Source organism: Temnothorax nylanderi, unplaced genomic scaffold (assembly GCF_030848795.1).
Source record: "Temnothorax nylanderi isolate EJ_2023f unplaced genomic scaffold, tnyl_v1.0 TNYL_tig0238_pilon, whole genome shotgun sequence".
Taxonomy (NCBI): domain Eukaryota; kingdom Metazoa; phylum Arthropoda; class Insecta; order Hymenoptera; family Formicidae; genus Temnothorax; species Temnothorax nylanderi.
Window position 1 is genome coordinate 28,000 of NW_027249300.1, and position 22,640 is coordinate 50,639.

The 22,640-nt window shown below is 39.4% G+C and overlaps 3 protein-coding genes across 7 annotated transcripts in view; 2 read left to right on the plus strand and 1 right to left on the minus strand.

Moving 5' to 3' along the window:
* Positions 1-133: 133 nt before the first annotated feature.
* On the minus strand, positions 134-9,247 carry LOC139779715 (uncharacterized). 3 transcript variants are annotated; one of them, XM_071718176.1, is made up of 4 exons: positions 9,163-9,247; positions 897-1,169; positions 588-806; positions 134-511 (listed from the first exon to the last, which is right to left on the minus strand). In XM_071718176.1, the coding sequence occupies exons 1-4, from the start codon at positions 9,221-9,223 to the stop codon at positions 201-203; spliced, it is 864 nt and encodes a 287-aa protein (XP_071574277.1). In that variant the 5' UTR covers positions 9,224-9,247; the 3' UTR covers positions 134-200. The 3 variants fall into 3 exon arrangements, with proteins under 3 accessions (XP_071574277.1, XP_071574275.1, XP_071574278.1); XM_071718174.1 differs by having other exon boundaries at positions 134-514; XM_071718177.1 differs by lacking the exon at positions 9,163-9,247 and adding an exon at positions 1,749-2,269.
* Prosalpha2 (proteasome alpha2 subunit) lies at positions 2,884-4,411 on the plus strand. The gene is made up of 3 exons (XM_071718178.1): positions 2,884-3,038; positions 3,451-3,783; positions 3,964-4,411. Exons 1-3 carry the CDS (start codon positions 2,893-2,895, stop codon positions 4,292-4,294), a joined length of 810 nt encoding a protein of 269 aa, XP_071574279.1. The 5' UTR covers positions 2,884-2,892; the 3' UTR covers positions 4,295-4,411.
* The window catches only part of Msi (RNA-binding protein musashi), a 129,005-nt gene continuing 110,913 nt past the window's right edge, over positions 4,549-22,640 (plus strand). Inside the window, exon 1 of one of the 3 annotated variants that reach the window (XM_071718170.1) lies at positions 4,549-8,134. The gene's annotated coding sequence lies outside the window, so the exon portion shown is untranslated. Of the gene's footprint in view, positions 8,135-9,212; positions 9,341-22,640 lie in introns of those variants that run through there. The other 2 variants (XM_071718169.1, XM_071718168.1) reach the window with 2 other exon arrangements.

Here is a 22,640-nt window from a genome sequence, read left to right on the forward strand (position 1 = left end):
TATACGAGTGAAATTCGACTTCTTAATTTCTACATGGCCTAATTTGAGCTAAAAGAAGGCTGTAAGTCATGTGTTAAAGAGAATAAGCCTCTATTACATATGTTACATGCAATATAATAAATAATTAAAACAGTAAATCTCAATAATTTTTTATTTCTTATTTCACAGCTAAGCTTGCAACTTTGCATTACTATGGATTTCTAATTCGTTTTAGTTTTGTGAAAATTGTGCGATCGCGAACGTAATTTAGCGCGTACGCCGTCGATTGATTGCGACTTCGCCGACTGATCCATTTCGACAGCGTTTTGCAAAATCTGTCCCGCCAGACTGGAGATGCGCAGATCCTTGAGTTTCATTGAACTCTCCAGATACGCGATTTTGTGGTTTAAAGTGCTTATCACTTCTTCCTTTTCGCGTAGCTCCTTCTTCAACTCCGCATAAATCGTACGTTGCACACTTTCGTCGTTTGCATCTTCAATTCGCTCCGTTGTGACGTTTACGAGCGCGTCGCCTGCTTTAAATGCGTTTGAAAATTTATCAATTTTTATCAATCACAAATTGTCTTATTTATTTATTAAATATCTCACGCCTGCGAAAACGAGAAGTTATGCAACAGCTGAAGATGTTCCATATACGGAAGAGACACATAATCCAACTGAAGACAACGAGGATTCCTCGTTTGAGACACGTAAATTTAGACGGCTTAATTTCACGAGTTTCGTTATCGACATCAAACTTGTTTAAACTTTCTACTGGCGATTTTAGGTAACCATCGTTCTCCGGCGAGCCATCTCCAATCTTCTCTCCTGTGGAGAGCACGTCAAATTTAAAACTGAATGAGACATTAGCCAAAGCATTGTTAAGCAAATGTGATTATTTAATATCTGCGCGTCTACCTTCTACATCTTTGAGTTTCAACTTGTGCATTTCAACACCGTCCTTCAGAACTTTCATTCTCAGCTTGGTCAAGAGTTTCTCGATTGCACGTTGCGACCCATTTGCCAATTGATGGATCGTATCGCTACTCAATTTCATGTCAAGTTTCACGAGCACCTTTCGATTCAACATTTTCCAGTTCTCCCTCTTTGTGTTTACACTATTCGCCGGAACATAATTGTGAAGCTCCACGTGTCGGGGATAATATAACTTGAGAACCTCCGCCGTGAGAACTGTCAAAGGACAGTAAAACAGCGTTCAATCAAATTCTGATTAATTCTACTTGGCATTTCAAAGACAGGGTGCAATAAACTCAAGATACTGTAAGCCTAACATTTCCACAACTGCTCTGTTCTTTTAAAGTTTTAAAATAATTTTAACAATTTTATTGATATCACACAATTTGAATCCAAGAGATTAGAATCTAATAAGACTTAATATAAAATATTCTAGGAATTTTACGTTCTTATAATTTAAACTTTTTAATTAGCTGGATTTTAACAAATCCTACCTTAATAATCATATATTATACCATATATTTTTATTTATTTTAATAACACTGAGCTAGTTTATAAATAGTGATAAACTTATCAAGTAACATCTACACTTTGTTGACAGAAATGATTTATTTTCCATTGTTTAACGTAGGCAAAAAATTCAATCAATTATATATATATATAGTTAAAAATTTTACTTTAAACAGCCGGTTGAATTAATCGAAGTTTAGTCGAAATGGCCTTTAAATTTGTCCGTAAAGAAGAGAAAAAAAAACACTCTTAATGCGAGAACCGGCCTGAGATCGGAGATTTTACCGGCATCCGAGAAATCTCTCGTCAAGTTTCTCGCGGGTTTCGAAAACGGGATGCCATCGATCCATTCGACGAGCTCCCTGTCGATCTGCGCCGTGTCGCCGATCATCTTTCTTTCCTCTTATCGATCGGTCCGGATCAATTCATACTCGTATATTCGCTAATTCGCCACGTTTCGATGTATCGCGTAAACAATCGACGAGGAAACTCTGGGTCATGCTGTCATCCCGCGGTTTCCCTCTCGCGACGCGCGACGCAGAGCAAAGCGGAATCAGCGAAATCGCTCCTCGCTCCGTCGAAATGACACGATACGTCGACAACCGAGTGTGTGCCCGATTTTCCTCTATTTCAAATTAATTCCGAAGATAGTCGATGAAGTAAAGAAAAGAGAGTATCTTTTAAGAATGTCAAACTTCGAGATGAACGCGGCGCTATACTTATTGCCGTGCTTTTATTAACGCGAGATCTATCCTTTGCAGAGTATGTTTATCAGCAATAATAAACATATTTATCACACTGAGAAAAAAATATTTAGATCCAAAACAATTTTTATTTAGGTAGCTTAATTCTAACAGTTTATTTACTTAATACACACATATTTATTTAGAATTAGATAATATATTTTTACTTAATTTAAATAAAAATATCTAATTCTAAATAAATATGTGTATTATATTAATTAAGTAAATATATAGCTAGTATTAGAAGTCACCTAATAAATATTTTTTTCTCAGTGCAGCTAACAATAATGTCGAAAATTGGGACATCGTCTTAATGACGTCTTTAAGACGTCTTATGTCCCCGATTTTGGACATTGAGTTAGCTTAGCTGGGTTATCTTTATTCTTTATTTTCTTTAAAATCTTAAATATTTATATGTACATTTACGAGTAAATGTATACAATTATTAAAATGCATATAATATGCTGTTACAGCTGCAAGGAATTTGTATAAGAGTTATATCATATAAAACTTTTTTATTTATTTTTTAAATTTGCAAACAATAAACAAGTAAAGGTGTGTTATTTATCTAGAGACAGAGAGAAAACCTCTCTGCTAGAGATGTTCCTAGGAACATTTCGCGTGCGACTTTCGGACGCTGTCGAATCACTCCACCAACTTCTCGGTATTTGTAGCGTGATATATGTATGTATGTGTATTCTTATGGCAGTATACGTGTGATCGTCAGTGATCGTGTCGTTAACGCTGTTGTTCGTGCCGTTCGTGGTTCGTACTGTTGCAAAGCAATTGTCATGGCTTCGGAACGATACAGTTTTTCGTTAACAACCTTTAGGTAAATACAGTTACAGTAACGCAATAATTGCGTACGAAACAATGTGTTTTAAGCCAATATTCGGTGTTTACGGTGAGAGATAGATCCCATTGAAAATAGATTGAACATAACCTATCCTAACCTCTAAATCGACCATACACTCAGCACATTTCTTTAATTATTGTGAATGAAAATTTTTAGCTTAATTAACGGCGTTTTATTCATATTGGCGATTTGTTGACAAATGCATAAATAATCTCTTTATTCGAGTACACTAAGATTTGAAAATGCTAAACGTAACGTATGACAGGATGACTTGTCAAAATCTCTGGCATATATGTGTTAAATCTAAAAGTACAAGATCATGTCATGACATTTATAATTATTTGTATATCATGTAATTCATATGATTAATGATATTGTTTTTTTACAGTCCATCGGGCAAATTAGTGCAAATAGAATATGCCTTGGCCGCGGTAGCCGCCGGCGCGCCAAGCGTCGGCATCAAGGCGTTAAACGGCGTCGTTCTTGCTACGGAAAACAAGCACAAGTCCATCCTCTACGACGAACATAGCGTTAGCAAGGTCGAAATGATCACGAAGCACATCGGCATGGTCTACAGTGGCATGGGCCCAGATTACCGATTACTAGTGAAGCAAGCACGGAAAATGGCACAACAGTATCTCCTGGTGTATCGAGAACCTATCCCGACCGCGCAACTCGTGCAACGCGTTGCGATGGTCATGCAAGAGTACACGCAATCTGGGTGAGCTATTACTCTTCGACCATTTGTATTTTTACTCAAATTTTAAATTAAAAATTATATATTTTTAAATTTTAAATATGGAAAAGTTATCTAACCGAATGTAAATGTACAGTTTCTGACTGTGGTAAGAGGTAATCAAGTAAGCGATAGTATTAAATTGTTGTCATTGCTAATTTGTAGAGGTGTTAGACCCTTTGGAGTATCTCTTCTGATCTGCGGTTGGGACAATGACAGGCCCTATTTGTTCCAATGTGATCCATCTGGCACATATTTCGCATGGAAGGCAACCGCAATGGGTAAAAATTTCATTAATGGCAAAACGTTCCTCGAAAAGAGGTACAGTGAGGATCTGGAATTGGACGATGCCGTTCACACTGCCATCCTGACGCTAAAGGAAGGCTTCGAGGGACAGATGACTGCAGATAATATTGAAGTTGGCATTTGTGACGCGAACGGATTCAGAAAATTGGATCCATCCAACGTTAAGGATTATCTCGCGAATATTCCTTAAGCGGGAATTTATGAAAATTCCTTTCTTTTTAATATATTCCCAGAGTAAAACGTTCATAATCGTTAAAAAAATTTCAATCAGGTTCTTGCAATAAATGTCCTATCCAAAATAAAACAATTAATTGTACTTTCTTTCGTAAAAATCAAAATTGTATTAAATTATAACATATGCCACTTTGGGGAGTGAATCGTGATGGTATGATGTGGTAGAGAGGAGTATGGATGTAAGGTGATGGTGGATGCGATGAGATATGTTCTTAAAAATACCATCCGCGACTCTGCGAGTTGGATGGTGACTCCGTGAGTATGTGCTCACGACTTTTGGTGGTAGCATCGATCGGCCGATGAGGGCAATGAGTATTTTTGCTGAATTTGTTTCTAAACTTAGTCGGCGCGGCCAGGCACTCGCGAGAAAACGCATTTGCCCGCGCGTGGCTAATTAGTGTGATACTGGGCTGCTATCTTAGAGGCACACGCGGCCACCACACCATATATTTGGTAAGATATATCTTATTCAGTAAGACATTTTATAATTATACAGGGTAGGCCAAAACTCTGGGTACAGTCGAATATCTCGTAAATAATGCATTTTAGAAAAAAATGTTTTAGACAAAAGTTGTAGGGTTTAAAAGGTATATTTACTGATCTTACTAGTTTGATCTTAGGTGGCGTTCTTAAGGTCAAGTTAGGGTCACTTTGAATTTTTTAAATTAGACCCTCTATTTTTAATTGCATATTCTTGTAGCTTTTATCGAGACATTTTCAAAACTATAATAAAGCTCACTTTCGTTAAGAATTTCCTGAGATGTTTTAAATTTTGTCATGATATTTTAAATATAAAATATGAAATATCTCGTAAAGTATTCACTTTTTGATGACTTTACCTTGATACTTTTGTACGTAGAATAATGAAAGGAATCGATTGTTGTAAAAAAAGAAAAAGAGATTTAAAAAAATTCTATTGCGTTTTGTAGACGCATTAAATTTTGCAAAATTGCAAATATAAAAATTAATATTATTATTCGCTTCCTTTCATTATTCTACGTATAAAAGTCTCAAGGTAAAGTCATCGAAAAGTGAATACTTTACGAGATATTTCATAACTATATTAAAAACATCATGACAAAATTTAAAATATCTCAGGAAATTCTTAACGAAAGTGAGCTTTATTATAATGTTTCGAAAATGTCTTGACAAAGGCTACAATAATATGCAATTAATAAGAGGTCCAATTAAAAAAATTTAAAGTGACTTTAAACCCTAACTTGACCTTAAGGACGCCACTTAAGATCAAACTGATAAGATCAGTAAATAGATCTTTTTGAACCCTACAACATTTAAAACATCTAAAACATTTTTTTCTAAAATGCATTGTTTACGAGATATTCGACTGTACCCAGACTTTTGGTCCACCCTGTATATACATATTTCAGTACATGTATATATACAGGATGTCCTAAAATTGAACCGAAATACTTTGTGTAGTTATAAAGGACACTATAACAAGCATTTATTATCAATGAACCCATGTCCACAAATAAACCGTTTTGGTTTTTGAATTGAAGTACTTGCAACAGTTATTCAAAGTGGTGACCATTTATTTCCATACAGAAATTGCAACGTCGATTTATGAATTTATGAACCCTGAAAATAATGTACTTCAACTAGCTAGATATAAATTAGTTTTTGATTCACTCTAGTGCCAAAATAGGTCATTTGTGGACATGAGTTTATTGACAAAAAATGCATGTTATAGCGTTCTTTATAACTACCCTATACTATAAGTTTGTCGGTCCAGTTTTGGGACATCCTGTATATCTAAGAAATTTTTTTTTTTTTTGAAGATTAGTAGGAGATGCTTTTAAAGATTGAAAACTTGATTTATCAATAACTGCTTTTCAACGAAATTTAATACATATATACACAGTTTATATTGTCTTTTACCGTTGTCAAATGCTTAGTTTCTCTGGGCTTTTTAATAAGTTTAGTTTCTACAAGCTCGAGCTCATTAGTCTTAAGGCTTGTGTCCACGATGCTAGAACTTGGTCCAAGTTCTCGATTCAAGTTCTCAAATAGAAGTAGTTGTACTTTGATGACTCTAGATAGCGTTATAGTCGAAAAATGTAGGGTCGAGAGCTGAGTATGACCTCAGGCCCGTGGAATATATATATATAGGATATAATCCTCTTTTCTCTATTTATTTAAGATTTATGAAAGTTATATACATTTCCGTTGTCCAACGTCACATTGACCATCATTGATTAGCTATTTATAAAGTAATAATGTTGGCAAAAAGGAATTGAATCGGTATGAATCTAGTAACTAGTACGAAAAAATGGGACGTGCCGCATTTTTTCATTCGAGCTTTCTATTCGAGTTTTGCCTCCAAGTTCAGTGTGTCCACGATCCAAGTTTTAGTAACTTTCCCTTGGTCCGAGAACTTGGACCAAGTTCTAGCATCGTGGACACAGGCCTTTACGCCTCAATCTCTTATGACTTATAAAATGTGAATGGGATAAGAATCGGGGGATCGAAGATTGAAGTATATGTGGAACGAGAATCGGGATTTGCCGACTAGAGTCAACTGCTCTTGCACGAAATCACGCGTCACCGTGTGAAATATAATAATATAATAATTAAAATTCATGCATAAATTCACGTGGAAAAATATTATTAGGCACAAAAGATCCAGCCCGACCGTATATTGGCACATTTTTTATTTACTTGATTGTTACATCATAACGATTATGACTCACTTAATATGATATTAAAATCCTATTCTACTTATCATCACCATCATTAACGGCATTACAGCTTAATTTGAGTCTTAGTTCTTGGAGAAAAACGAACCGCTCATTTGTTACAACAATGACATAACTCAAAAATTGTCATTTTTGAACTGTTTGTAAAAGAAGGGTGAAAATTCAATACACTGAATGAGGAGCTAATATATAGCTAGATATTTTTGTTCCTCTACAATCAGTTCTTGTACCAAAAACGCATTTAAAAGTATAATATTAAAAATTTTAATGATTCGAAACATTCAAACTTATTTTTTGGAAAATTTTATTTTCTGAGTTATGTCATTGTTGTAGCAAATGAGCGAAATCTACGATAGGGAACATTCAGCACTCTCTATGTGTCTATCAGATTTATAAAGATCAAAAACAGACTATTTGCATACGTTACGCATTGATTTTTTATTTATATTTTGTATTCTCACACCTCGTTTCTACGTGTCACAGTTTTCAATATATTTTGGAGGATTTTTAACGCAAATAACAGTGTAAATAAGTTTGGGATTCTATTTTTCTACAGCATGTCTCGGCATTTTAACATTTTCGATATTGGAAATTATATTAAATAAATCATTATAAATTAGCTGTCTCGAAAATTTATATAGACTTATTTATATGCTCATATAAGTCTGTACGGTCTCGACTGTATGTCTAGTATCTATAAAATCATTTCAAATTTGATTTTTGAGCGCAATTACTGTGCGCCAATTGGTTCGCTGCTTTGACCAATAGATATCGAATCGCGAATCAGCTACCGAACGCGCCGCAACAGATCGCGAAGTCGCATTCAAACTGTCCCGTTTTTCACGATTATAACTATGTAAAATAAGTGAATCTCGTTCCCGAAGGATTATCGGAGGCGTCTCACAAAATATACGTCCCAACGTGGATGTTGTGCACAATCGCGATTATACGCCAAGATCGTTATTTCGGTATCGATGACTCGCTTCTGCGCCCGGGATCAACCGAGATATTCGCCATGTTTTGTTTTAATCCAAGTGCATCGATAATGCAACGAGTCCGCGATTGTTATCAGGTATCTGGTATGTATATACATGCGCGTCGTTATTCTACAATTAAGTAAAATATCTTGAATATTCATATCTTTTTTGCGTCGAGTATAACTACCGCGTTCGGTTCACGTTACGTCAACGGTATCGATACTTGAAGAATCATGATATCGCTATTCGATAAATTCCGCGTCGCAAGTCGCGGTCGCAACGCCCGCGGAGAGTTGCATTCGAATTGCTCCTGGTTTCTACCGCAATTGTCATAATTTAAAAACGCATGTTGCGCGCGTGGGAAAAATCATCGCGAATGTCTCGCGCGGCATCTCATCGCATTTGTCATCGCACGCGTTGGTCAATCGTGCGCAACTACTAATCCCTCCGAAGATGGACCGAGAAATCGCCAACGAGGATGCCAGCCCCATAAATACGCATCCACGTTATTCCGCAATTATAACTCCGCTCCACATTCGTTCTTTTTTTATATTTATAAATATAATATGTGGCATGAGTAAGTATCAAGTCTTTTGGCGTATATACTATATATACAGAGAGTTTTTATATCAATCGTAATTCGACGTTACACTCCTCGCATTCCTGTGGCTGCCCTCACTATACATATACACTATACGGGAAAACGACGTTCACGCGTCACTGTTGGTAATTAGCGACACGCGGGCCGTCCGGTTACTGATCGCGGCCGGCCGAGACCGCCACGCGGCGAGAGGCGAGAGGCGAGGGCGAGGAGACGTGGAGACGGTGAACGGGGTGGTTTGTAATTGTAAGCGGAGTAGCGGAGTAAGCGGCAAGCGGCTCGCTGCGGCGCGCGCGCGCGTATCGATCGCTCGGCCGGCCAGTGGCAGCGGCATAAGCATAATCAGACGAGGCGCGACGTCGCAAGTCGCGAAGAGCGAGGATGCCGCTGCCGCCGCTTCCGCGCGGCTTTTGCAGTTGGTGCGCGGCTGGCTGGCCTATCGGCAGTACCGGCTCGTCTCCACTCACGTCGCCACTCACCTGATTCACCCCCGCGCCGTCAGGCTACCACACAGACTACTCAGACTCACTCAGGCTACTATGTCGCCGCCGCCGCCGCCGCTCCCCTCGTAGTGATCGTTTAGCTGTCATCTGTCGTCGCGGGGCCAGTTTCTACTCTCGACGGGCAGCTCGCGCCCGCCTCGGGAACGGATTCGCGCCTCCTCCTCCCCATCATCCTTCCATCCCCCGAGAGACGAATGTCCGCAGGTAAGGCGATCATCCCCCGTCGCTTTTCAGCCGTATAGGCTCTCGTTTCGTTCCACCGCGTTTTCGACGCGCGAAGCGCGTCTCGCGGGACTCACGCGCGCGAGAAAGAGAAGAGAGAGAAGAGAGACGAAATGGTCGAGACTGTCGAGAGGTTGTAATTGAAACGAGCAGGTTCGATCGTCGCTGCGCGCGACGTTTATAACCTGTCGTGAGCACATTGGCAGTCAATCGCCATCGACTTGCCAATTATAGGTACGCGACGACGAGCCTATGCCCCGCGACAAAATTCCGAATTTGCTAATTTGGTTTGGTTTATTGACCGTTTGGCCGCCGGAGACAAAGTCGCAGTAATACGTCAATCGTTTTTATCACCTTCACTCCTCTTCGTTTTCCTTGGCGTTTTTTAATAACGGCTAAATTGAGACCTATATATTTTTATTTTGTGTAGATGTATATATCAATACATTCGTACATTTATTTTTTGCCGCGTACATTTTGTTACATTTTTAAATTATTTTTCCCGCAAAGAACAGGATATTCCCGTATATTTAATCAAATGAAAGATGTTAACGTATTCCACACGCACACCACACACACACACACACACACATCAACAACAACAATAACGCAAGTTAATTAATGAAATTAACGACTTTTTAAAATGAAATTAACGACCTCTGCCTTTTTCAGTTCAAATCCACAGACAAAAAAATCAGCTAATTTTGGGCTAATCTATTTATTACGATTTCAAGTAATGAATTATTTAACTAATATACATATATATATATATATATATATATATATATATATATAAATTACCTACGCCACACATAATTCTCAGTTAATAAATAATTCAAAGAGCGATCATTATTTCTCGATCGAAATGAAACGTTGGTCATGAACGGATTTGTTACAAGCGCTCGCATACGCATACACCTGTACACGCACACATACATCCATATCCACAATCCACATTCACCACCGCGACGCAAAAGGATGATTTGTTTATGCGCGCGATTTTATCTTACTGTTTCGAATTTCGATGATTCTCAGTGCTGAGATGTCCTACGTGTACGATACCGATACCGATACCTATACCGGCATCGACACCGATACCGACACCGACACCGACGCTGACGCTGATACCGATACGACGGCTTTACGCGCGTAAATCGCGCGGCGGCGCACAGCAGCGCCGATCGATGCGGCCCAATTCTGAGCGTGCCATAAATTTCGATCGCCGATACTATCCGAAATGTCTGACGCGGCACGACCGACGACTCTCTTCGTTTCAGACCCGGTATGCCAGAATCGCCGTGCGCGATCCGCAACGGCGATCTTTAAGTCCGAACGCGAGAAGTTACCGGGGGAGCCTAATGCTCGGTGGTCCGAAAATCCACGATTTTGCTCCGAGGATGTCGGTTTTTCCGAAAAATCATTAATCTCACTTTGTCGAAATAGCAGAGGGAATGTCAAAGACCGGTACGTCTTAAAATATACAGAAATCAGATTCTACATTTAACGAGGAAATCTGTTTTTAACATTTTATTTTAATTACACGCGTGGAAGACGTCTTAGGCCAGTCAAATTAGACATTTGAGCTCGGAAGTGAAGCGGTATCAGTGAAACCTTTTTAGGGTTGTTGGGGGGATGTAGAAGAGCTTATTTCTGAGTTTTCGGGTTAATCGGACCGATGGGTTTTTAAGGGGGGGAGGGGGAATGAAAAATTTCGTTTTTTCGCAATAACTCGACGAATTTTGACCGTACATGATTGACTAACCCCTCATTTTGTAGCTCTTTTAAAGCCCTACAATTCATTTCGTGAAGAACCTAACTTAAAATCAAGATTTGTCGAGATCTAGCCGGTGAAAGTGGGAAAAAATGTATTTTGTCGCGGTTTTTTGCGTTTATCTCGTTTCCATTAATAGATAGAAATATGCCGACACTGACAAAGTTGTAGGGCTTGAAGAGACCTACAAAATGAGGGGTCAGTCGTTCAGATTCGTTAAAAATTGAGCCCAGTAGCCCTATTCTGTAACTCTAACGACAATATCGATATCGTTATATCGTCGTTGCGCAGCTTTTTTTCCATATAGTATACCTGCGCAACGACAACATAACGATACCGACACTGTCGTTAAGAGTTACAGAATAGGGGTACTGGAAAGCCTCTGGAAGTCGCGCTTTTAACGCGTGGCCGATCGTCGCCGGCGGCGGCGCGGGCGACGCGGGCGGCGCGGGCGGCGCGGGCGGCGCGGGCGACGCGGGCGACGATCGGCCATGCGTTAAAAGCGCGACTTCCAGAGGCTTTCCTGGGCTCAATTTTTAACGAATCTGAACGACTGACCCCTCATTTTGTAGGTCTCTTCAAGCCCTACAACTTTGTCAGTGGCGGCACATTTCTATCTATTAATGGAAACGAGATAAACGCAAAAAACCGCGACAAAATACATTTTTTCCCACTTTCACCGGCTAGAACTCGACAAATCTTGATTTTAAGTTAGGGTCTTCACGAAATGAATTGTAGGGCTTTAAAAGAGCTACAAAATGAGGGGTTAGTCAATCATGTACGGTCAAAATTCGCCGAGTTATTGCGAAAAAACTAAATTTTTCATTCCCCCTCCCCCCCTTAAAAACCCATCGGTCCGATTAACCCGAAAACTCAGAAATAAGTTCTTCTACATCCCCCCAACAACCCTAAAAAGGTTTCACTGATACCGCTTCACTTCCGAGCAAAAGCCTTTTTTTTGTTTAATTTGACTGGACTATCTTTCTTTTCTCTGGGAAGAGTTGATAAATGATAAAAATTGTTAAACATTGAATTTGTTTTAATATAATCATTGTATCACAGACTATTTTCTCATCTATAATCATGATTATTTTACATAATGTATTTTCATTATTTAGGATTTGTACCTTTTACATCTTTAATACTGGATTTAATCGTTTATAGTACAACTTGTAATTCTTGTGCTTTCTCATTTTTTTCATTTTCCAATGCTAATGTTTAATTATACATTTATGAGTATGAATTTTTACAGGCAGATAATACCGATTTATATTCGACAGCGAGTTTGGAGGAAAAAAGTGGAGCAAGTTCATAATTTACGACGCCCACTTTGAATATGAAGATATATCTAAAGGAAATTTTACAAATTATGGACTTATTCTACTCTTACTCCGACTCCTTTCATTCTTCTTCTTATACCCTTCCGCTGGAAGTAACTTCTACTGAAAGTCTCGAACAGTCATTTACAACCACTCTTAGCTATTATAATCAATTCACTTCAGACTAACGTTAGATATATTTCAAACAATTCCTAAGGAAATCTCAAAGCGAAACTTTATTCCGCGAAGTAAGTCTTCGTTCGCACCGGTTCGGTTTATCAGCCTTTTCGGCTTTATCGACTTATCGGTCTTACATTATCTTTATTATGACCGAGTTTTCTCGCTCGTGCAAATCGGCGCGCGGAAGAGATGATTTTGCGAGTAAAAGAATATCCTTTCTAGATCCCTCTTATCTCTATCCCGCTCATCTGGCATGCCATTGTCGAACAATGGTGGATTTTAATATAACGCATCCACGAACGCAAACGCATCTTCACGACGACGAGTTTTTCATTTAGTGCTACTTGTCGAAGTGGGATCTCCGGGGACAATCACGAGCAATGTCGGGAGAGGGCTGAGAGAAAGAGAGAGAGAGAGAGAGAGAGAGAGAGAGAGAGAGGGGGGGGAGGATCGAAGAAAAGCTGGGCACAGGACGCTTTCTGTCTGCGCGCTTTGCAATTTTAATGTCGAGCGACGATTTTTTGTTCCCCTTCTATCCCTATGTTCGAATCGAGTTCGAACATCGGATTTACGTGTCGCGCTATTACGGAAATCCGCGAATGTCGATACCGCTTATTAAAAATTCTGAGAAGCATCGCGGGAGCTTGTCCTAATCCTCGTTTTCCCTAAAGACGCGGTAAACACTTCTTTACGCCATCCATAATCGAAGCCCTAAAATATGCCAAACGATTTTCATCCAGGAACTGAAGCACGGAGAGAGGTAATCAAATTTTTATATTATATGGACACACAAAGTGTTACACGACATATTATACAAACTAAAGGAGAATGTTTTTAATATAAATTGAAGTAGAAAATGTTTTATAAGTGGTCCAATTCCAAACAGTTTTCCATCTACAAATGTTTAAAGATTATAAATAATAGCACAATTTTTTGGAACATTTTTTTATTTAAAATGGAAAATAAAAGAAAACAAAAATTGCAATAAATTGTTCAAATTGATATGCTTTGGTATTAATACGGTATGGTGTGATCTAAAATGAATTGAGTAGTCGCATGAAAACCATGATTTGCTTACTTCTTCACACGCGTCATTAATATGCTGTATTAATTCAGCTTGAGTATTAATCTTTTCTATATCAATTTTTTTACATGGCCTACAGATAAATATCAAAAGATGTGAGATTTGATGATTTCGAGGGCCTAGCAAGATTGATAATCATTTGTGAACAAAATAAATAATCATTTTGAATTAGACTTATATTTAATATTTATTGTACATTTTCTGCTTAACCCTTCGTAGTCACACTGGGTCAATTTGACCCACCCTCATTTGGATCTAAATATCAGCTAAATACCTAGCTTAAAATGGGGTTTGGTCCGCCATCTACAAGATGGCTTTGAAGTATTCTCTATAGGTAGAGACCGTTAATTATGTACTCATTGACGATTTTTTTTCAGCATGTTGCCATTTGATTTCTCACAAAACCGCAGTTGTTTTATATTCTAGAATGTTCAAGGTATGTTCCAGAATTATTTGAACTCGATCGGACCGATACCATTAAAATGGCAACTATTAAAAATTGACTGGCTCAATACGACCCAGTGTGACTACCGCGGGATTCTAGAGAAGTGTGACTACGAAGGGTTAAATTTATATTAGAAATATGCTCCTTTAGTTTGTACAGTATGTTATGTAACATCCCCAATAGTTATATAAATAATACCTATTCAGAAAAAAAAAAAATAACTGATACGACTCGCATAAAATATCAAAAATGGACTTGTGTTGCATTTCACGATTTTAATGCAGTAATTGCAGTATAAATGTTAAACTGTCATTTACCGTTGCTCGAATATGGCGAACGATGTGCGCATCATTACCGCGGTATGCGTTTATGATGCTAAAAAAAATCGCGTCTATCTAATATTGTACGTACGCTCGAGTAAAATTACAGCATGCTTGCCTCCGTTTTCCGCCGTCTTCCTTGCTCTTTTTATTCTTTTTTTTTCTTTCATTTTAGCCTACCATCTGGCCCTTTATGTGGTCTTTATATGCGCGCGTTACGCGAGGCGAAATTACAGGAGAGCTAATTACATGCTGGTCATGCGATTCGCGTACTCGGGGAATGCGTCGACGACGATTAAAAGGCTAAAGGAGCGTGTCGCCGGGTCGTTTTGATGACCGACCTAGCCGACGCAAATGCCTCGGACCGACGCTGGTGACGCTCATATTTGCAAGTCTTTGCGAAATTTTCTCATATTCTCGCATCTATTAAATCGGTCAGTTCGAAAAGGAATACGAGATATTTTTACGAAGTTTAAGTAAAGAATTTTATTGTGAAAATGAATGATATAGGGGAGACCAGGGCTAAACCGCCAGTTTTTTTTTGGTGCCGATTTTTAACAACAAAATAAATAATTTTAGTTAAACGTGGTATACCACTGTAAAGAGTGAACCTTTAGCTACAAAATTTATATAGGAAATTTTTATCTATGTTGCTTTGTTTAACCGGTATAGAGCAAAAACGACAACGGTGGAAAAATTGAAATCTCAAAAATGCCGGGGTAGAACCGCCACCCCCCGGGGCTAATCCGCCACACTGCATTTTCAATACATATACGTACATCTAATCCTGAAAAATGATAGGATACATTTTAATAATTGTTTTTTAAGAGAAAAATATAAAAATTTATTTAAAATTTTTATGCAAAACATTATTAAAAAATAATTGTTTTATCTATTCCATAAAACAATTTAGGCACGTGAATACAGAGGTTAACCAAATCGTAAACTCCCCAACGGCACGTCACATTGTCAACGCGGGCAACCACGGGGAATACGCGTGACGACGTTCCGGTGCCATAGGATCAGCGCGGACCCTCGAGCAACCTAACCAAGCCGCGTTTCTCGCGGGGGAGCGATAAATAGCGACAGGGGGGTTAGAAAAGCTCGCGGTGGAGCGCGACTATTTTACCGACTCGACGGCGTCCTCGCGCCGATTCCTCGACGCGCCGACGACGACGACGACGACGGCCATGACCACAACGACGACGACGGCCACGACCACCACGACGACGACGGCCACGACCACCACCACGACAACGGCCACGACCACGACGACGACGACGACGATGACCACCACCGACACCACCACCACTACAACGGCGGCGACAATGACGCCGAGACGATGCGGCGAACGCTGGACGATGCGGTCGCACGCGCGACTGTCACTGACACAACGACCAACAACGACGATTTACCGCGGTCGGGACGATCTACCGCGTGCGCGGCATATCAACTCGCGCGGAAATCGCGGGATCTCAGAGCCGTGCCGTGCCTCGCCGTACCTCGCCGACGTGCCGTGAGCGTGAGCGATCTCGAAAACAACGGTCCGCCATCTTTTCGGTCGGCCAAAACACCGTTTTGCGACGATACGTGCGTACCATTTCCCTCCTACACAAACTGACGCACGTGCAAGGGAAGACAGAATCACGCTCGAGGGAAACCTAACCTGAAATCGCCGTGAGCTGAAGTCGTGCGCCCGGCGCGCCACAGTGACGAGACTGGCGGACCAGCCCCGGGTGCTTACTGGCGGATAAGCCCCAAACATAAGTTTCAGGTTTGATCGCTCACGAAATATTAGACATCAACGATAATGAAAAAACTACACTGGATTCGTGTTCAGCATGCATTACTCTTTATAATCACGTACCTCGAGATTTGGAGAGCAAACATTATTGCAGATATTACAATATTTCCACGCGCAGAAAATTTCACTTTCACCTTCCGAAAACACGTTTGCCCTCGTAAAAATCATAACACGGCAGGTAACCTGCCGAAACTCCGTTGGTCACATGGGTACCATAAGCAGCATTTACAATGTTAATAGCGTGTTCGCATAATATACAGGTTCCGAGATATTTGATTTGGCGGTTCAACCCCGTTGGCGGTTTAGCCCCGGTCTCTCCTATATATATGTTAGACTAGTAGATAGTTTCTCATCCACGCTAAGAGATTTTATATTACCAATAAAGATAGGATTTCTATGCAGCTGAGAAGTTCCCATTCTTCTACTGCATTGTAATAATCTGTGGAAAGAGGAAAGCATATACACTATACAGTAATAAATAGTAGCTGCAACTTTTCTTTCTTAGAAAGAAGTTTACCTTTAACAATTTATGCCTTTCCTGAAATAATTGATTCAATCATATATGTATCAAGTACCTATATAATATCTTGAAACCAACTGACATTTTCACAGTCATGCGATTCGTGTCACTCAGGAAATGCGTCGGCAAAAATTAAATAAAATAGCTAAAATAGCATGTCGCTGGGTTGTTTTGATGACCGACCTAGCCTATACGAATATTTCGAACCAATATTTATATTTGCAACTCTTTGCGAAATATTCTCACCCTGTCACATAAGTTAAATCGCTTAATTTAAGAAGATACAAGAAAATTCTTTTATGAAATTAAGGTAAAATGTTTTAGAGGAAGTTCGGGTATTTTGAACCACCCTAAGCCTTTTTCAATATAACTTGAAAACTATTAAAGATAGCTGAACTTTGTTTACGCATTGAATTGTAATGCCAAATGTTTGTTACAACGTGTTTCTAACCAATTTTGTTTATTTATAGTGAGTTTAATGTTATAACAAAATTTTCGAAGGTAGATTTTTGTCGGGTAATTTAAACCATGTCGGGCAAGGTAAACCACTTTATTAATCTTGCAAACAAATAATTTTTATTGTGTTTTGAGGCGTTAATAATAAGTGTTTAAGATGTTAATAATAAATTAGTTTATAATAATTATTATATTATACATTTATTTTATTGTAATTTATTATAATCTTTACCAGCTTCTCCATCATGAAATGGATTTTTTAGCTTATTTCGGATAGCGAGTTGATAGGCCATGGATCTCAAGTCTCGTCTTGTTAAGCCGTAGAATTTTGCTTCCACTATCTCGACTTATCCGACATCACTATTTTTACCTTTTCATCGTATAAAATAGAAATGTAAACCATATAACACTTGCTAAGTATACCACACTATACTCCGTTCAACGAGAGATTGAGAGTAGATCGGACGAAAACTCGTCCGTCTCGCGCAGGTTTCCCCCCACGGAAGGCCTAGAAAGCCCCCCTCCACACTGCCGTGCCGTATACGAGCGCGCTATGCTCTCCCCTCTGTGCCCGCCTATGCGCAGAACCACTCTCAATCTCTCGTTGAACGGAGTATAAACTTCTATCTTAGTTTTACATGCAACAAAAAGCAATTAAGAATCTGTTAAGATAGATTAACTGCGAAATAAAAGTTTATATGTAGGTATGCGGTATATATGCCAAATTTTCAATTTTAATTTGTTATTTAACGACACGTTGTGCCACGCTGCCGCTTTGTACGTTATGTTATGTGGCCGGCAGCTTATTCTAATTCTACTGCTGTCCGCTAAATTGTAACACTTAATATTCTGTAGATAACGCGGTGGTTCTATTGATAAGAGTATTTCACCTTACCCGAATTTCCTCTATTATCAAAATTAAAAACATTAGAATAGCTTTATAGCTTTATACTTATACACGCAAAAAGATTTTAAATTATGTTAATTACGCTAAAAGACAGGATTTCTATTTAGCTTAAAATTTTTCATTCTTTCATTGCGTTGTAAAAAGGAGAAAGGATATAGTAACAAATAATAGCTACAACTTTCCTTTAGCTTTTATAAAGAATATAAAGTTTACTTTGACGTCTTTCCTGAAACAATCGATTCAATCATATATGTAAGTAAATAATATCTTGAGTCCATTGACATTTCCGCGGAAATCTGTCGCGAATACAGTCTTCGATTACTCACACCGTGAATTTCGCGACCGCGAAACGACGTACTGTTCGTTTTTGTTCGTAACTCGTGAAAGTTTTTTGATCGACTACGCGAGGAACATCTTTGCGTCCATCGCATCCGTCCTCAAACTCCTCCTATCTCTGGTTCTAATCATCCGAACGTCACAAAAAGCGCAGTCACGGAAAATGATCCGTCGTTTCCACCGTTCTCGACCACAACGGCAAAAAGAGCCGCACGTGGAACAAGCAATTTATTGCAGGACGGGATCGCGACGTTTACTTTCAGTCATTAGTTATCACTCATGTTTCGCTTTATCTCCAAATCTACGAAGCGTCGACCCGTGAATTCGTCAGAGTCGATAAGAGAGAACGATAAGGCATGACAAGAGTCGTGCAAATGAGATATTCAAAGGCGTCGATCGCGAAACCGTAAATATTTCTTTTCACGTAGACTCAACCATTTTCACAGTTCTTCTACGGTTCTTCATAAAAAAATCTGAAAAAATAAATCGAATTAAGCATAACGAAGTGATCTTTATACGGAGAGGTTATATTTAAAGAATTTTCATTCCATATTCGAAATTTCGCGTTTGGTACGCTCGCGCAGACACACCGACGACAATGTTACGTACGCGCGGAACATCTCTTTGTCTCTCTTCGATGAGAGATGGCGTCCGGCCGAGCGATCAAAGCTTTCCAGAGGCCTAACGAGCCTCGGATGACGTCGATCGCTTCTGTTTTCCGTCGTCGTCGCAAGCTTCGATGAGCAGCTTTTTCCATCCCGCTGTGGGCAGATCGTGCAAAAGCTCGGTTTTCCCTTTTCACGGTATAGGAAAGAGAGAGAAAGAGAGTCCTCCCTCTTCGGGTTCGGTCCACCGTGACACGGATAAAATTAGATCGACGACACTGCCGATCCTATCTATTCATCTTTCTCTCTCTCTCTCTCTCTCTCTCTCTCTCTCTCTCTCTCTCTCTCTCTCTCTCTCTTTCCACTTGTCATTTTTCTAGCCCTATCTTCCTCCTTTTTTTTACGCTATCAGGCAATTTGGCGAAGCGCGCGCGACGACTAAGGCTTTCGTGACATTTTTTTAATCAAACTTACGAAACTAAATTATGGTATCCTACATGTTGAAGGAAATTGAATATTTTCACACCGATCGATATTTCTTTCCTTTACACTGTCGTTCATTATGTCAGGATTGAATATCACAAATAAGGAAAGAAAAATCGCTCTGCGTATCAGTTTTACTCAATTCCATACTTCTCTCGCAGGCGAATCGTGCGCTTTGAACTATCGACATTAGAACCATTTATATTGATACAATGGAACAATACATTTATGATAAAAACGCTACATCCTACATCATGTGATCATTATGATTTATTATATTTAGGAATGGTGGTTATCAGAAAAGTCACGTAGTTTTGCTATGTATTCGTTTGTTACGCAATCTAATCTAAAACGAGATGAGAATCTGTTTGCTATTCTTAGAGGTACAAACTAATTCGTAGTGACGTACTGCGTTTCTTAAGGACACTTTAACTTTAACTTTAACTAACTAACGAGTTGTAGATATATACACGCGTCTCTAGCTCTGCCGTCTCTAGCTCTGCCAAGTAATTTGTTTAGATTTTCCCGTTTAGACGCTATATCTATCTTGGGTCCACACTCCACACGCGCGTCATTGTCGCGTCGTGGTGTCGGTGACGTTGTTGGAAACATAACTCCGTCCAAGAATACAATAAGCGGCCAGCATTGTGGAATGTAATTAAGCTAGCGTCGCTGATGGAAGACAGCTAATGTCAAATTACAAGGAGCGTTAATGGCCACCACTTTCTCTCTTCCTCTCTCCTCTCTCTCTCTCTCTCTCTCTCTCTCTCTCTCTCTCTCTCTCTCTCTCTCTCTCTCTTTCTCTGTCCCTCTCACTCACTCACTATCTTGCGCTTCCTCGTCGCTTGTCGCTCTTGTCAAACGATTTACCTGCCACCATTCAATCTTGCTATGACCTAGGCTTCGGCTGACTTATTACCTTATTGACGAATATATGGGTGCAGTAGGTATATTACCTAAAGGAAGATAAATTGAAGCAAAAGATGATTAAGTGCGTTAATTTGTTACTTGATGAAAATTCCCGTTGCGCCATTTTAACCGGCGATTATCCCGCAAGTCCGTTATTGAATTACAGAGCGTGCGGCGCGTGCTGTCAGAAGAGCGCGATCGATTTTTCGCTACATACTGATGGCGGCGGAAAGTCCGCGTGCCGGTAAACTGCTCCGCGGTTCTAAATTATAGTAGTTTCGGGTCGAAAGTTCGGCCTGAACGCCAAGCCCCGTTCGCGGACAATGCGTTCTCGATGCTCACATATGAAGGTGTGTGGGAATCTACACGGCCGGTGAATTTCGCCGTACGGGCTATTGCCAAAGTTTTGAGATATAGGAATACTTGTTTTTACAAAAGCGAGGCGCAATCACGTTAAAAGCAAGAGCAAAATCCAGCGTCGTTTAAGCACATCGGTCGTGAATAATCTCAGATGGCACTGCGACTGTCTGAAAGTATATGACGTATATCCTATTACTTTAGTCTCTCGATTCTGAAAATATAAATTTTCGATAGTTATTCACGTACTAACGGATACATTTTAGATGTTATATTATTTCAGAATTGACGGTGAATATACAATGTTATAGATTAGCTTCTGAAAGTAATGTTAAATATTATAGTCAAATTTTCGCCGAGAGTCTTAGATCATTAATCTCAATTTTCCTACATTTCAACATTTTACTCATTCATAGGATCAATTAGGATTAGACTTTAACGAAATCTCTAACGAATTATGGTCCCATGAGAGATTCACACTTCTTAATTCTAAAAACTCTTGATTCTCAATAAATTATAAATCGAGAGCTATTAATGCCATTTTCATTGGTAAAAACAGACTTTGGATATCACGGAGTATAATGCTATGTGCTCACGGTTCTGGGACGTTATATATTGCACTCCGTTATTCGGCACGTTGCTGCATCATACGGCATCAGAGGATTATCTCGTTTCCGCACCAAGTATGGTATAGTCGCGTAGAAGCGATTAGTTGGCTACTTTATCGTTTAGAGAACCGCGTACAATGATGCGACGCGGACGGGGCGAAAGGTCGGCGATGCTAAAGCCAAACCCTTTAGTAACTCGAGCTGTCGTTAGAACCATCTGCCATGATGCCACTTGCGCACCTCGTTTCCTTGGCGACAAGGCTTGTCGCCTATAAATGTAGCAAAACGGCCGAATATCAAACATACGGGTTACGTCTCGTCCTCTTCGCGTTTTGGTACCTATACTCGCTGACAGGTTCATCGATACTTAATAAACAAATAAACGTAGATTAAATTTAAAACGTGTTACCTCGTTGATTTTATTCCGACTCGTTACCTCGTTAGATATTTATTTTGTTTTTTTAAGGCAAAATAACAAGTGGATGGAATAATCGATGCCATGTCGGTATTTTATTTAAATAAATGGGATTTAATTTGCGCTTAAAATATTTCAAAATATCAAAATTTATCTTCTATCAAACTTAAATAATCAACATCTTCAGTTCGATCGGAAATGTAATTTACTGTCGCGCCGCGCTGATTGACACGCTCACTTTCGACAGAACAGATTTTTCTTCTCCAAGTTAGCCGTAAAGTATCTGTTACAATTTTACGGAAGCTTTCTGTTCTCGGATTGCCAGGATAAGGAAGAAGATTCAATTGGCGGGAAACAATTTGCAGGCGGACTCGATCGTGAGTCGTGACATATTCGTCCGATCGTCCCCTATGGGACCTCTCGAGTCTGACCCTCGTAATTGTGTCGAGCTTCCTTCCCTATCACCCACGCACATGGCGTGTGTGAGATTAATTTTCCGCTGCTCGTTGTAGTCTTTATGGGCCGACGAACACCTGCAAGCATTCTTAATCAGTCATCAAGGCCCGCTCTCACCTCGAATTCCGAAACAAATCTAGCAAATAACTTCTGTTCCGATTTGCCGCTCATCGTTACGTCCACTTTCTTACGCTAAGGATAAGATGGTGATTAAAGTCTTGTAATTAATGAAAGTCTTCTTTCCTTGAAAGAAAAAGAAAGAGAGAATCTTGCAAATATATATATATATATATATATATATATATAT